At 42.5% G+C, this 15,185-nt stretch overlaps 2 protein-coding genes and 1 long non-coding RNA gene across 7 annotated transcripts in view; 2 read left to right on the forward strand and 1 right to left on the reverse strand.

Moving 5' to 3' along the window:
- ZNF106 (zinc finger protein 106) overlaps nt 1-13,520 on the forward strand; it is a 52,552-nt gene extending 39,032 nt beyond the window's left edge. For 2 of the 4 annotated variants that reach the window (XM_032297837.1, XM_032297838.1), the window contains 7 exons: nt 834-1,025; nt 1,800-1,862; nt 3,218-3,337; nt 4,164-4,235; nt 5,142-5,213; nt 7,749-7,895; nt 8,345-10,810. In XM_032297837.1, the coding sequence (XP_032153728.1) occupies nt 834-1,025; nt 1,800-1,862; nt 3,218-3,337; nt 4,164-4,235; nt 5,142-5,213; nt 7,749-7,895; nt 8,345-8,401 (723 nt within the window). In that variant the 3' untranslated portion in view covers nt 8,402-10,810. Of the gene's footprint in view, nt 1-833; nt 1,026-1,799; nt 1,863-3,217; nt 3,338-4,163; nt 4,236-5,141; nt 5,214-7,748; nt 7,896-8,344; nt 10,811-13,144 lie in introns of those variants that run through there. The other 2 variants (XM_032297836.1, XM_032297835.1) reach the window with 2 other exon arrangements.
- Nucleotides 6,388-7,193, forward strand: LOC116564579. The gene is made up of 2 exons (XR_004274984.1): nt 6,388-6,584; nt 6,903-7,193. It is a non-coding gene; the product is annotated as an uncharacterized LOC116564579 (long non-coding RNA).
- Nucleotides 13,521-13,613: 93 nt separating the features above from the next.
- CAPN3 (calpain 3) overlaps nt 13,614-15,185 on the reverse strand; it is a 67,817-nt gene continuing 66,245 nt past the window's right edge. Inside the window, exons 22-24 of one of the 2 annotated variants that reach the window (XM_032297849.1) lie at nt 14,971-15,087; nt 14,606-14,664; nt 13,614-14,203 (exon numbers count right to left, since the gene is read on the reverse strand). In XM_032297849.1, coding sequence (XP_032153740.1) covers nt 14,177-14,203; nt 14,606-14,664; nt 14,971-15,087 — 203 coding nt within the window. In that variant the 3' untranslated portion in view covers nt 13,614-14,176. The remainder of the gene's footprint in view (nt 14,204-14,605; nt 14,665-14,970; nt 15,088-15,185) is intronic. The other variant, XM_032297851.1, reaches the window with a different exon arrangement.

Raw genomic sequence — 15,185 nt, forward strand, 5'->3', positions numbered from 1 at the left:
AAAAAAAAAAAAAAGAATGAAAAAAAGAAGGTGGAGAATTTAGGCCGGGCATGGTGGCTCATGCCTGTAATCCCAGCACTTTGGGAGGCTAAGGCAGGCAGATCACTTGAGATTAGAAGTTCAAGACCATCCTGGCCAACATGGTGAAACCCTGTCTCTACAAAAATGCAAAAATTAGCCAGGTGTGGTGGCAGGTGCCTGTAATCCCAGCTATTAGAGAGCCTGAGGCAGGAGAATCACTTGAACCCAGGAGGCGGAGGGTACAGTGAGCCGAGGTCGCATCATTGCACTCCAGCCTGGGTGACAGAGCAAGACTGTCTCCAAAAAAAAAAAAAAAGTGGAAAATTTGAGACTTATTGAAATTGCCTAGGGAAGTAATTCTAAATAGAGATTTTTGGAAACAGCATGACACATAGATTGCCTAATTTTGGATGACAAAAATAGTTCCTGGGTCTGGAAAATATGCTAGAATTTGAAGGAAAAAAAGAAAAGATTCGCTCTTCATTATCGTTAACTTCCAGGTGGTAAAAGAGAGCTTAAAAAGAGAGCCAGTTTCTAATTGGGATTGGGATGGTGTAGGTTAAAGGTTATAAATGAATTTATAATGTGAGAGTTTGGCCTCCTCAGATAAGGGGATTGGGGAGATTCAGCAAAGAGGGTTGGAGTGGGAAATAGCAGAGGTGGAGAAATTAAGGATGCAGAGTGGGTATGAAAATTTTGAGTACTGGTGACAGAATTGAGAGTTTGTACCAAGTTGTAATGATTTTGGTGAGTTGGTTTTGAAGTTTTCCAGCTAAGTTGTTTTTAGCTGTAATCTTGGCTTTATTTTGCAGAACAACAAACGACTTGAGATCTTTGAATGCCATGGCCCTCGTGCAGTCAGCTGTCTTGCCACAGCTCAGGAAGGTGCCCGAAAGCTGCTGGTGGTGGGATCCTATGACTGTACCATCAGTGTACGTGATGCACGGAATGGGCTGCTTCTCAGAACTCTGGAGGGCCACAGCAAAACCATTCTTTGCATGAAGGCAAGTACAGTGCAAGAGAATAGGAGTTGTCTGGCACAAGAGAAGGATTTTGAGGCCGGGCGGGGTGGCTCATGTCTGTAGTCTCAGCACTTTAGGAGGCCATGGCAGGAGAACCATTTGAGCTCAGAGGTTTGAGATGAGCCAGGGCAATATGGCAAAATTTCATGTCTACAAAAAATACAAAGGTTAGCGGGCTGTTGTGGTGCGCACCTGTACTACTCACAGGGCTGAGGTGGGAGGACCACTTGAGCACAGGAGATTGAGGCTGCAGTGAGTCATGATTGTGCCACTGTACTCCCATATGGGCAACAGAGTGAGACCCTGACTCAAACAAACAAAACAAAACGAAGGGTTTTGAATGGCATTTCCCTTGTTGTTTCATGCATAATATAGAAATACCACCTTGGAAAGAGCAAGGAGATTGCTAACCTTTTCTTTACAATTGCAACACCAAGTGATATACTTTCATTTGAGAAACAGTAAGAGTGTATTTTGTTACAGTGTGGGTATACTCAAACGCCCTTCTAGGCTGCTTCATAATCATTCTGGAAAGGTAACAGAGGTAAGAATATGTCATCAGTTCATTAGCGTGCCTGGTGGGAGGGTATAAGTTTCAGCTGAGAAAATTTGTCTGAGAAACTTTTATTTTATACCTCATTCATCATGCTCATCTCAAAATAAGATGGTAGTTAGAATTTGCCATGTGTATTACAAGTTATAGAGAAAATTAAGAACCTTATCAGGAATCTGACCTACTGATTATTTTTCTTTCAGGTGGTGAATGATCTTGTGTTCAGTGGCTCCAGTGATCAGTCAGTCCATGCCCACAACATTCACGTAAGTTATGTTGGTGTTGTATAAAGAAACCTTGAATAAAATGATGGTTAAAGCTGGAAGGTTTTCTTAAACCTCTTGCAATTTAAATTAAGGCCTTTATCCATTGAAGGGATTCATGATCATCCCTATGCATATGCTCTTGCGTAATATTGAGCAACCTAGAAATTCTACTTCATCAAAGTTTTTAATGATGGACAGACTCAAAGTTTATGTAAGGTTTAGTTTGAGTGCCTCATTTAAACTTGAAATAAACTGAGCAGCTGAGGCTTTCAGAAAGTAGATGTGATATGTAGTTAAAATAGAACTAGTAAAAACAGCTGAGAGCAGGCTGCAGTGGCTGTCACCTGTAATGCCAGCTACTCAGAAGGCTGAGGCAGAAGCATTACTTGAGGCCAGGAGTCTGAGACCAGCCTAGGCAAAATAGTGACCCCGTCTTTTTAAAAAAAAAAATTTTTTTTTAATTAGCTGGGCATGGCAGTGTGTTCTGTAATCCCAGCTACTCAGCACGCTGAGGTGGGAGGATTGTTTGGCCCAGGAGTTCAAGGCTGTAGTGAGCTATGATCACATCATTGCACTCTGGTCTGGGTGACCAAGTGAGATCCTATTTCTTTCTTTTTTCTTTTTTTTCTTTTTTTTTGAGGTGGGGGTCTCACTTTGTCACCCAGGCTAGAGTGCAGTGGTACGATCTTGGCTCACTGCAGCCTTAACCTCCTAGGCTCAAGGGATCCTCCCACATCAGCCCCACAAGTGGCTGGTACTAATGGTGTGCACCACAATGCCTGGCTAATTTTTTTTTTTGTATTATTTTGTATTTTGTATTTTTGGGGAGCCTCACCATGTTGCCCAGGCTGGTCTTGAACTCTTGAGCTCAAGTGATCTGCCCACCTCAGCCTTCCAAAGTGCTGGAATTAACAGGCATGAGCCACTGTGCCTGGGTTGTGAGACCCCATATCTTAAAAAAACTGAACAACAGAAACAGCTGAGAGACTGCTGTTAGGTCATAGCAGCAGCTTTTTAAAGCTCAGTTCCTGGTCTGTAAATTTCAGAATATTCCCAACTGATGAACTTGTCTAGATCCAGTGAAATGAAAAAAGTAAAAGTACTTTGAAGGCCATAAAATACATACAGATAGAATAGTGGCCATTTTCTTTTCATGACATTAGAGTCTCTCCATTAGGATACAATTCATATATTTTGCATATGTAACAAATGCTTGTGGGATATTTCTATTAAAGTTAACACAATGACGTGTGTGTAAAATATCCTCAGAATTATGCCTCTTAGAATCATAGAATTATAACTAGGAAGAAATCTGGAAAGTGAATCTAGTGACCCTTGCTTCTCTTCTGACACAGACTGGTGAGCTCGTGCGGATCTATAAAGGTCACAATCATGCAGTGACTGTGGTGAATATCCTAGGAAAAGTGATGGTGACTGCTTGCCTGGACAAATTTGTTCGTGTCTATGAATTACAGGTAGAATTTAGATTCAGTATTTTGCTTGAATGATTTGGGGAGATTGTCTATTTGGGTTAAGTGTTGATTTTTGATACAGTTAGGTGGGATGGAACCCAGGAATCTGCATTTTCACAAGCATTTTAGATAATTATGAAATAGCTGGCCTGTGGTCTACTACTTTCAGAAACTGCTCTAAGATACTTGATCTGAGTCATGGGTGTCAAAACTTAATTTCTGGAAAGCAGCTCCAGTCTCTTAAAACCTGTCCACCGGCTGGGCACGGTGGCTCACGCCTGTAATCCCAGCACTTTGGGAGGCCTAGGTGGGCAGATCACGAGGTCAAAAGATCGAGACCATCCTGATCAACATGGTGAAACCCTGTCTCTACTAAAAAAAAAATACAAAAATTAGCTAGGCCCGTGGTGGTGCACACCTGTAGTCTCAGCTATTCTGGAGGCTGAGGCAGGATAATCGCTTGAACCTAGGAGGCGAACATTGCAGTGAGCCAAGATCCTGCCAGTTCACTCAAGCCTAGCGACAGAGTGAGACTCCATCTCAAAATAAATAAATAAACCTGTCTAGTTCTCCTTGTCTGCAATTTCAAGTTTAAAACTCTGATTCTAACAAAATTGATTTTATTACTTCTGATTACCAGCACCCTCCTTGAGTAGTAGGAAGTAAAAGAAAAATTGTCATTAGATTCTATTTGTGTTATAATGCTACAAGGGCTTCAACTTAGTACCTCAGGTATGGCTTTTAAACCTGCCAAAGGCCTTTAGGAACTGTGCTTATCAAATGCAAGGTATACATAACTTTAATTCTCTTTCTCTTTTTTCTGCCTAAGTCTCATGATCGGCTACAAGTTTATGGAGGACACAAAGACATGATTATGTGTATGACCATCCATAAAAGCATGGTGAGTATTAGTTGCCATGTCAGATACTTGCTTTTGAATGTATTTACTAAAAAATTCTTTTCACTTCTAAAAGTGACATCTGCTTCTGATATGCCTCAATATTAAGTACCTTATCATCTGTTGGCATAATAGGGAAGTAACCAGGGGACAGTGTTGAATATGCCATTTTCTATTAATAGCCAAAATTATTACAATAAAAATGGTAGTGTCAACTATAGTTAAATAGAAGGTAAATTTAAGATGCTTCAAAAAATGGCTGGGTGCGGTGGCTCACGCCTGTAAGCGGGTGGATCACCTGAGGTCGGGAGTTCAAGACAACACTGACCAACATGGTGAAACCCCGTCTTAAAAATAAATAAAATAAAATAAAATAAAATAAATTGAGTGGTGTATTTTCCAGAGACATGATCTGAATAGAACACTGAGATGGAGTCAGGAGATTTGGTCAGTGTGGCATATTTACAGCAGATCTAAAAGTAGAAACTAACTCACATAACCTTGCTAAGCCTTGTTTATTTTATTTTAAAGTTACAAGAGTTGAACCAGAATGGATGTTTTTCAAACTCTGAGTGGAACGCTTTCTTTTCCAGTGAATTACAGGTGCCTAACATAGAGTACCTGATAGAAACTAGGGCTTACCCAGTTAAAGTATAAAGTATAAGTAGGTGCTTCTTAGCCCTGCCACTCCTCTCTGCCCTGATCCTGACTGGCTGTCTAAGGAGCACAGCTGCAAAATGCCTAGACTAAATCTGGAAAATACTTTCCCATTCTAGTAGTCTGGAGCTGGTTTTGATTTAGGTTTTTGTTTTCTTGTAGCTGCCGCAAGGAGCTTGTGACTCGTGCTTTGAGAGTGTTTTGTAGTTTGTGTGTATTTTGGACTGATACTGTAAACCTTTCTTTCTCCAGATTTACACTGGCTGTTATGATGGCAGTATTCAGGCTGTGAGGCTTAATCTGATGCAGAATTTCCGTTGTTGGGTAAGGAGTGAAACTCTTCTCGTCACTGAACTTTTAGAGGTTGTTTCACCCTAGGCTAATTGATAGGTCTTCAGTATCATCAATGTAGCATTTTTATATTTTAGATCTACTTTATGCCTTACACTGTAGATCACAGGTTGTCTCCTACGTAGTTGTTTTGTTTTAGTATAAAATCAATACATGCTTAGAAAACAACAATACAGAAATACACGAAATAAAAAGTGGAAGTGCTGATTTTAGTAATGGCACTGCCCCTTCTACTGCTCCCACTCATCAGAGATTACTAGTGTTAATGGTTTGGTTTGTGTCCTCATTGGTTTTTGAGGAATAGGCAAATAAAAAAATTTATGATCTTGTATGAGTTCTAAACTTCAGTTCATCAGGCTGAATTGTGTAACTTTTATTTTGGGGTAAGGACTGATGATTAACCCTTAAAACTTTTACACTATATCCGAGGGGGATATAGTCTGATTTTTTGCTGTGATAATCAAGAGGGCTAAGTGACTAATAGGTAGTAGTGAATATAGCGTAGATATGTTGGACAGTGGTACAATTCACATCTGGGCGAGATGGCATGAGATTTCATCATACTGCTCAGAATAATGTGCAATTTAAAAGTCAAGAATTGTTTATTTTGGGAATTTTCCAATATTGTTTTTGAAGATGGTTAACCATATGTAACTAAAACCTCAGAAAGTGAAACCAGAAACCATGGATAAAGAGGCATTATTGAAAGACAGGATCCAGAGTACACAAGTAGAGTTAATCTATACAGAGAAATGGGGAAGATACTTCTGGCTCTATAGACAGAGGGATGGAGTAGTACTGAGAGAGGAAACACTTAACTTTGCATTACTTTAAAAAAATAAACGTGTTAGAATTAGAATCACAAGGCTTTACCAACAAGCCTGTAGGGAAAGGCTAAGACAGAGAGAGTCTTTATGCTTTCTTGTTTTTCTTTTTTTTGTTTTTGTTTTTGTTTTTTTTTGAGATACGATCTTGTTCTGTTACTCAGGTGGAAGTGCAGTAGTGTGATCACAATAGTCACTGCAGCCTCAACCTCCTGGGCTCAAGCAATCCTCCCACCTCAGCCTCCCTAGCAGCTGGGACTCCAGGCATGTGCCACTATGCCCAGCTAATTCTTATATTTTGTTTTATTTTGGAGAGACAGGGTCTCACTATGTTGCCCAGGCTGGTCTTGAACCCCTGGGTTGAAGTGATCGACCCACCTCAGCCTCTAAAAGGGCTGGGATTACAGGTGTGTAATCCCACTGAGCCACCACTTAGAAAGCATGACACTAGCTTATGCTTTCTAATACATGAAATTAAGCCACATTTAGAAGTAAAATCACAGCTTAAAAAAATAAGTAGGTAGCCGGGCGCGGTGGCTCAAGCCTGTAATCCCAGCACTTTGGGAGGCTGAGGCGGGTGGATCACGAGGTCAAGAGATCGAGACCATCCTGGTCAACACGGTGAAACCCCGTCTCCACTAAAAATACAAAAAATTAGCTGGGCATGGTGGCGCGTGCCTGTAATCCCAGCTACTGAGGAGGCTGAGGCAGGAGAATTGCCTGAACCCAGGAGGCGGAGGTTGCAGTGAGCCGAGATCGCGCCATTGCACTCCAGCCTGGGTAACAAGAGCGAAACTCCGTCTCAAAAAAAAAAAAAAATAAAATAAAAAATAAGTAGGTAATCATTAGATTGTGATTCAAGTGATAAAGGCTGTGAGTAAAGTCAGGCTTCCATGGCAAACAGTATTCTACAATAAATATTTCCACAAATGTGGTTTTATCAGATATTTTTATTTTCACGTTTACATTCAACAGCTCGTAGAATTGTTAAAAACAGCACTTTTGGGCCGGCTCACACCTGTAGCTGCAGCACTTTGAGAGGCTGAGGCGGGCGAATCACTTGAGGTCACGAGTTTGAGATCAGCCTGACCAACATGGTCAAACCCCATCTCTACCCAAAAAAAAAAAATTACAAAATTAGCTGGGCGTGGTGGTACATGCCTGTAATCCCAGCTAGTTGGGAGACTGAGGCAGGAGAATTGCTTTAACCTGGGAGGTGGAGGTTGCAATGAGCTGCGATCATGCTGCTGCACTCCAGCCTGGGCAACAAGAGTGAAACTCCATCTCAAAAAAAAAAAAACCCTTTTAGAATTATAGGAAAGGTATTTGCCTTTTGTATTGAATAAACTAAGATAGAAACTCCATTTTATGATGGCAACATAAAAGAATATGGTTTAAAGGGAATTTTAAGGTAATTTATCCATAAATATTTGCTGGATTTAACAAGTTGTAATTGCTATGTTAGTGCTTTGTCTTCTCAAAATACCAAAGTATTAAAAGACTTTTCCAGTCTTTTCAAGGTTGCCTTAGCTTTGTTGTATTTTCTAGCCAAGAATACATTTAAAGCAAGAGGCAAGGGGCTGGTTTTGCTTTCATAGTGCTTATGGGATCCAGGTGAGGGCTGATCTGATTCACATTCACTGTACCCTTTTTCACTGAGTCCCCTCATCTTCTTTTTCTCCAGTGGCATGGTTGCTCTCTGATATTTGGCGTTGTCAATCATTTAAAACAACACTTACTGACCGACCATACTAATCCGAACTTCCAGACTCTGAAATGTCGCTGGAAGAACTGCGATGCTTTTTTCACTGCTAGGAAAGGATCCAAACAGGTACATTAGTGGGATTGAGGCTCACCTGGGATTCAGTAGACTGCTCAGGGTACAGACTAGGAAACCTTTTTTGTTTTATTATTGAGAATTGCAATACATAGGGAAGGCCTAGAGTTTTTTCTTTTTATGATTCAGAGATTTGAGGGGCAGCTTAATGAAGTTTGAAATGAAGAATTAGGTTGTTTTTGTTGAGAAAGGGCCTAAAGAGAATGTTTTTGGATGTTTCAAATCCAGTAACTGAACCTGGAGATTGATTAGCGTGCTCTTGTGCTGAGAAAGTAGTTCACCTGTAAGGACATGGTTTCCTGTAAGTAATCAAAGTGCTGGCTCCTAACTGCCTTTCCTGCCTGGATCCTAGATGGAATGGACTTACGTGACTTTCCTTGGCTTTGACTTTCTCCTGTCTTCCTACCAACTTCTCTCATGGGCCCCTTTCCCTTCATTCCTAGGATGCTGCAGGACATATTGAACGACATGCTGAAGATGACAGCAAAATTGATTCATGAAGTTTTTGCCTCCCATGTTGGGAAGTCATTAGTTGAACTATTTTCACATTGGCCCCACACACACGCCACTCTCTTCCCTTCCCCAGTGAAACAAGGAAGGGTGTAGTGGTTACTAGCCAGGCTTACCCCTAGCATAAGTCTGGGCAGCTCTATGGGATAATAGAGGACACTTTAAGTTCTTGCTGGAGGTTTTAAACAGATTTAGACAGATGTTAAGGAACCATACGCCTCTGGGACAGCATGGCATATAATGATTTATGCTACTAGCGTTCTCCAGATGTTTATTAAAGATACAGATCCTAATTGGTTACCCAGTTTGACCCTAATCATATGTATATTTTATTGATTTCAGTTTGCAATTTTTTGTTTATATTCTTATGATGGTTTAAACCTGTAGTCAGGCTTTTAAATACAAGTTTGTTTAAGTGCTAGACTTTCAGGATCAGTTTTAATTTCTCCATTTGTAATAGCCAGGTATTTAAATTGGAAGCAAATAGTTTTCTTTCTTAACAATTATGTGTAGTGCATGTCACTGTTTTTTTGCTTTATAGATGGACAGAGCTGGCTTTAAGCGCTAAAGGACACGGTAGATTTTTGACAAACAGTGGCTGCTCTGCTGACTATATTTTAGGAATTCAGAAAGCAAATCACATAGTGACAAGTCCTTACAGACACCACTTCCTAGTAAATGTCTATAAATGTGGATAGAAAGCTCAGCGTGAGGCAGTGCATAGACCTAATGTCTACCTTTACGTTTGCTGTTGAACCTGGCACTCCTTGCTACAGATCCTGTCAGGCTGTTGGAACTGGAGGTGTACCTTTATCTTCCTTTCTAGTGTCTGACCCTGCAAGCCTGATGTCGGCTTGAACCCTTTTGGTTTGTTCAGTTGCCAACCTCCATCTCTCCCACTGTATGGCTGTGCCTAAACCGATGGCAGGCATCAAGTTTTCCTCTGGACCCACGGGGTGTTTTCCACCCCCCTGCAGCACCCAAGATGGTGGGGAAGAGGGCTTAGAATAAGGCATCTGAATATGGTTTTTAAGACCTCAAGCAGACTTCCTAGAGACTTGTTTCTGAGACCATTTCTTTGCCTTCACTTCCCTGCTAACTGGGAAAGAAAGTGCAGCAGAGTCTCTGCCTGGCCACTGAGAACAGCCAAATTCACAAACTCTCAAGGGGGCTTTGTTTTTGGATTTTTCTCTAGACTCATCAGTAAACTTGTAGAAGTGTTGCTTTCCAACCTTTTGTTTCTGGATCCTCAAAACTCAGAAAGTGGCTGGGTGTGGTGGCTCATGCCTGTAATCCCAGTACTTTGGGAGGCCGAGGCAGGCAGATCACCTGAGGCTAGGAGTTCAAGACTAGCCTGGCCAACATGGCAAAACCCTGTCCCTACTAAAAATACAAAAATTAGCTGGGCTTGATGGCAGGCACTTGTAATCCCAGCTATTCAGGAGGCTAAGGCAGGAAAATCACTTAAACCTGTGAGGCGGAGGTTACAGTGAGCCAGATCGAGCCACTGCACTCCAGCCTGGATGACAGAGCAATACTCTGTCTCAAACAACCAAACAACTTAGAAAGCTTCTTCAGAGAGAGAAAATAAGGGGGAGGCGCCCAGGACCACATACCAAGCTTTGGGACATGGTCCTTTCTGCTGTCTGGGATTGCAGAGCATCCAGGTCTGTCTTCACCCCTGTTAGTGCACACGCATTCACTCACATGTCTTCCCTCAGGCTCTCGGGCAGGGCGACTTCTCCAGGGGTTCATGGAGAGGCTTCAAGAGGGTCTGCAAGCCCCCAGAAATTGTGTATGAGACTAAGTTTGTGTTCTTTTTTCCAGGAAAGGCTCCAGTGGGTCTTACTTGATTCAGAAAATGTTAAGAATTAATCTACGAGGCCAGGCACAGTGGCTCACGCCTATATCCCAGCACTTTGGGAGGCCAAGGCGGGTGGAACACTCGAGGTCAGGTGTTCTAGACCAGCCTGGCCAACATGGTGAAACCCTGTCTCTACTAAAAATAATAAAATTAGTCAGGTGCAGTGGTGGGCATCTGTAGTCTCAGCTACTCGGGAGGCTGAGGCAGGAGAATCGCTTGAACCTGAGAGGCAGAGGTTGCAGTGAGCCGAGATTGTACCACTGCACTCCAGCCTGGTGACAGAGCGAAACTCTACCTCAAGAAGAAAAAAAAAAAGAGTTAATCTAGGAAATAATGAATGGCCTACTACTATATAATAAATGGCCCTACAAGCTCTTGACTTCTGTCCTTGGGGAATGCTGTTTTGTTAACCACCCTAGTGAGCTTTATGTGATTAATGGAGAACAAAGATCATCTTGCTGCAAAAGGTGTATTAAATATTTGTGCTGTTTCTGTATGAAATTAAGAAGCTTTTCCCACCTCTCACCCCCATTTCCTATAAGGATAACCAGAGAAGCCAGGCTGTTCTGTGGGTTTGGGAATGGTCATTTCCCGGGAAAATGCATTTGGATTAATGACTAAACCTGGCCTTTTTCTCTGGGCTCTAGTGAAGCCGCATTTTCTCATTGCCTGGTAGCGTGCTAAGAAAGCCTTGAATGCTCTGTGGCATAGTGCCCTTCTACCCTGCCTGAGGATATGTCTGAAAAGATGAGCATGGCTTTGTGCAGCAGAAAAGGATAGGTGAGGTGTTGGGCAGTTGTGGGGAACTTTTGAGAGTATTCCAGACTGGTAGAGTCAGTAAGAACTCTGATTTGGATTTTGCTTTGGTGGAACTGTGTGCCTATATCTGCCTCTGTGTGTGCAAGTGTGCAGGTTCCTTTGTATGTATGTATATGCGTGGGAACCTGTACTTGTTATTTTTCTTCATTTTGTAAAGGGTTTTTTTTTGAAGCAGTGGCAGTAATGCCTTTGTTTCAAGAACACATGAAATTCTTTTAATACCAGATTAGTGTATAAGCCAAAATGAACCATTCTAGCCCTCTGTTAAGAAATAAAGGGACCATAAGCATTTTGGCTGCTTATGGTTGTGTGTTATTACTTATAAGTGTCTTGAAAATTATGCAGGACTTCGGCTTCTTTTTTTTAATGTCTTCCACAATGTTGTGACTGATTGTAGCCGTCTTTCCCTTCAGAGAAGAGCTCGGGCTCAGGGATCTGTGTTGACTCTGGTATTTAGTAGCTTTGTGAAGTAAGGAAACCATTAGATGACCTGACAGAAACTGACTCATGTCTTTAAAGTAGTTGGAGCCACTTTTAGAATGTTATTTTCTATTGCTTTTGCCTACTTCTAATGGCTGAAAGACAAGAAAACCATAGCATAAACATTTTGTGTACCTATGCTGGTATTTAAGTGGCAGTTTGTTCTGATAAAGTATCAGTCACTTCAAGTTTTACGTGAAAGTTTTTAATTACGTTAAAAATAATTTTGGCGGCCGGGCGCGGTGGCTCAAGCCTGTAATCCCAGCACTTTGGGAGGCCGAGGCGGGTGGATCACGAGGTCAAGAGATCGAGACCATCCTGGTCAACATGGTGAAACCCCGTCTCTACTAAAACTACAAAAAATTAGCTGGGCATGGTGGCGCGTGCCTGTAATCCCAGCTACTCAGGAGGCTGAGGCAGGAGAATTGCCTGAACCCAGGAGGCGGAGGTTGCGGTGAGCCGAGATCGCGCCATTGCACTCCAGTCTGGGTGACAGAGTTATAAAGCAATTCAACACAGTGCAAACAAAACTCTTAAGAGCAAAGGTTATGTTGACCTGATGTTACTTGAATTTGAGAGAAAGTCATTACTTACTACTGCCCTCCTGCTTTTGTGGGAAAAATTTTTTTTCTTCCCCAGAAGAGTTAACAGTGGATTCTTTATCTCCTGACTTACACATAATTTATAGGCAGTGTTATTACTGGTTAAGTGATTATTTGCCTAACAAAGGTTTTATTTTGTCTTTTTTTCTGGTAGATTATACAATGGACAACTTTAGTGATGAGGCATGTGGATGATTTGGTGGGAGTAGGTTATATACTTAGTGGAATGGTATATTTTATGGAAGAGAATTCACTGGAGGGGATATTGAAGTATATTGTGAAGTGGGATTTGAAGAGCACATACGCTCTGGTTTGCTCAAATAACTGCAGTTTATGCTTACATATAAATTTTGTTTCTGTTACCTAAATGGGAGCTTCTAGAATTATGAAGGCCATACCTGCCGCCACATTTATAAAATAATGGTTTTATCCCTGCCCGAAATCATCAGGTTCCTTGGGTTTGTTGTAGAGGTGATTTGGGATAGACTGAGTTCCTTATGCAAGTGGATGTAAAATCCTCATATAAACCAAACGTACTGATTATTAGACAGTAACCTCTAACCTCACCTCCAAGCCCAAGTATATGGCCCTGTTGGGTTACATGGTGACTAAATTTCCCAGATTCACTCTAAATTCAAGGTAGTGGCCCAAATAAATTGGGAGAGGAGGGGGTCAAGGAGGAAAAGCTGTTGAAAATCTTTCTCCTATTTAAGAGAAATATTTGCCCTAGAGCTGCTCCAGCACCCTTGGTTTCTGACTTTTTAAATATTGAATATGGATTAGAAGAATGAAATCAGATGGCACCTGACTGCAAAAATGTTTATAAGCAAATAGCCTTCTTACATTTTGGTATAAAGCTGTGAACTTCATAACTTTGTAAAGCAAGATATAAAGCAAATACAAGAGGAAAATAAAGTACTTTTACTAATTGACTGTTTACTTTCGTTACCTTGTCTGCGTATTCACAGTCAACCCTTTCCATGTTGGCTTAGCGAAGAAGGAAATTGGGTGGAAAACACAAGATGCCTATAGATGTGCCACAGGCCATGGTCCAGATAAGTTTGGCAAACAGCTTCATTCAGGGTTTTGTCCACAGTCATGTGACAGGTCAGTTAGTGAGCAGAGGAGCCAGGACAGCTCAATCTCTACTCCGTTACATTCAGGTAACCGGCCCCTCCCCTTGTACATGACCCATTTATTCTTGATGTCTTTTACAGCAACAGCTCTTCCTCTGCCTTCCTTTTATGTCTTGGAAAGTATTTGAGCAATTCCTATGCTCAAGAGATAGCAGTAGGCATGATTAAAGGGGGGTTCAGGATTTTGTTTTTGTGTATGTTTTCCATTGTTCTCTTCTAGGTGATGGGTGAGTGTATGACTGGAAGCTGTTCAGTCATGCTATGGCTGATATCTAAATGTGAGAGAACAAAACACAAGAGGGCCATACACATGCCTTTATTTAGATCAGCTTTTTTCAGAATGCAGCCAAGCTTACGAGTCAGACAGCCCAAAGTAACCAGCCCTATTCCACTGAGTGAGTTTACCCCACAGCAGGCCTCTCCTAAAATAACTAGGCAGAAGAACCCAGTGCTGGTTTGGTTCCTGGCCTGTGGTGGGAGAGCATGAAGGTGATGGAGGTTCCAGCACAAGGAGGTGCTGAGTGCCACTGGCAAGTGCTTCAGCAGACAGCCTAAAGCAAGGTAAGCAGCACTCGCTTCAGAGCTGAGGCAGCTCAGACTAGAGCTGGCACTTTCCTCCACCCGGCAAAGGGACAATGGTTTGTTCTTCCTACCTCATTGCTTTACTAAAGCTTTGGGCAGGCTAGGCATGACCGATCAAGGATGGGTAGCGGGGTAAAATGGAGGGGGAACAGGACTGATGAGGTGGTTGGAGGCCTCCAGGGATGCAGCTGCTGGGTCCTTTGAGATAAGTGGCTTTGGAAATAGAGGGTGAAATGGAAATCCTGAATGATCCTGCTTGGCTTTGGGTGAGGCCAGCCTGGTTCAGGCATACATGGTGAGCTGCAGCCACTGAAAGAGGAAGTCCTATGATCAGAATTTAGATTGAAAAGAGTGACCCCCAGCCCTAGGAATCTTAGAGGGCAAGGGGAAAGGGAACAGTCCTGCAGGTCAGACCCCTGGAATATTTTCCAAGAAACAGTGGCTTATTGTTTCCTTTCTCCCAAATCTTCCCTAAGAAGGTACATGTTTTCCAGCATAAAGTGATTAGGGGAGCTGAGGTCCCTTTGGGCCTCGAATGCATGTGTCCTGTAAGCCACATTCCTTGCTGATCCTCCCTCCATGTTCTCTTCCTATCCCTTCCCTCCACCATGGTATGGAAATTAGGAGTGCAATGTGGGTCCAGTCTGCCTTGCTGATTCCTCCACCTTGAGTTTTAATGTGTAGGGGGAATGTGCTGTGTCTGTGCTTTACCTCCAGAACGTTGAGTTTGATGATACCGTCTCCATCCTTGTCAAATGCATGAAAAGCTCCTGTGAAAGAGTGCACAGGGCAGAGGCCAGTTCTAGGCGCACTCTGCCTCTACTACTATAACTTTCCTGAAGAAGACCATGTGCCCAGTGCTGGCCCTTATCAGCACAAAGATTTGCAGGCAGAGACTCACCAGTCACCCTCCCTTTGCCATCCCATTCTGGCCCTAAAGAGGGCCTTAGCCCTTGTTCAGCCTGGATGGAGCAGACTGGAGATTATCAGGTGAGATGCCTATTGTGACAACTGTCTCTGTGGGTCGGGGCTGAAGGGATCAAGAGACCAGAGAGCAGCCCCCCTCCCACACTTACTGAACATGCCCTCCAGCCTGACGAAGCAGCAGATGAAACTGTCGAAGTCGATGTTCATGTGTTTGTCTGCATACCGCATGGTAATGATGTCATACAGCTGGTTGTTGAGGTGGAATCCTGTGAAGAGGACCATGTGAGAGGTGGAGATGGAGCTGTAGGCCTTGGGTCTGCCTTCTATTTTCCTTGCTCCTTCCTTGCCCCTCGGCCACCCTGTG

The sequence above is a fragment of the Sapajus apella genome, unplaced genomic scaffold (assembly GCF_009761245.1).
Source record: "Sapajus apella isolate SASKATOON/1434 unplaced genomic scaffold, GSC_monkey_1.0 scaffold37, whole genome shotgun sequence".
NCBI classification, from domain to species: Eukaryota; Metazoa; Chordata; class Mammalia; order Primates; family Cebidae; genus Sapajus; species Sapajus apella.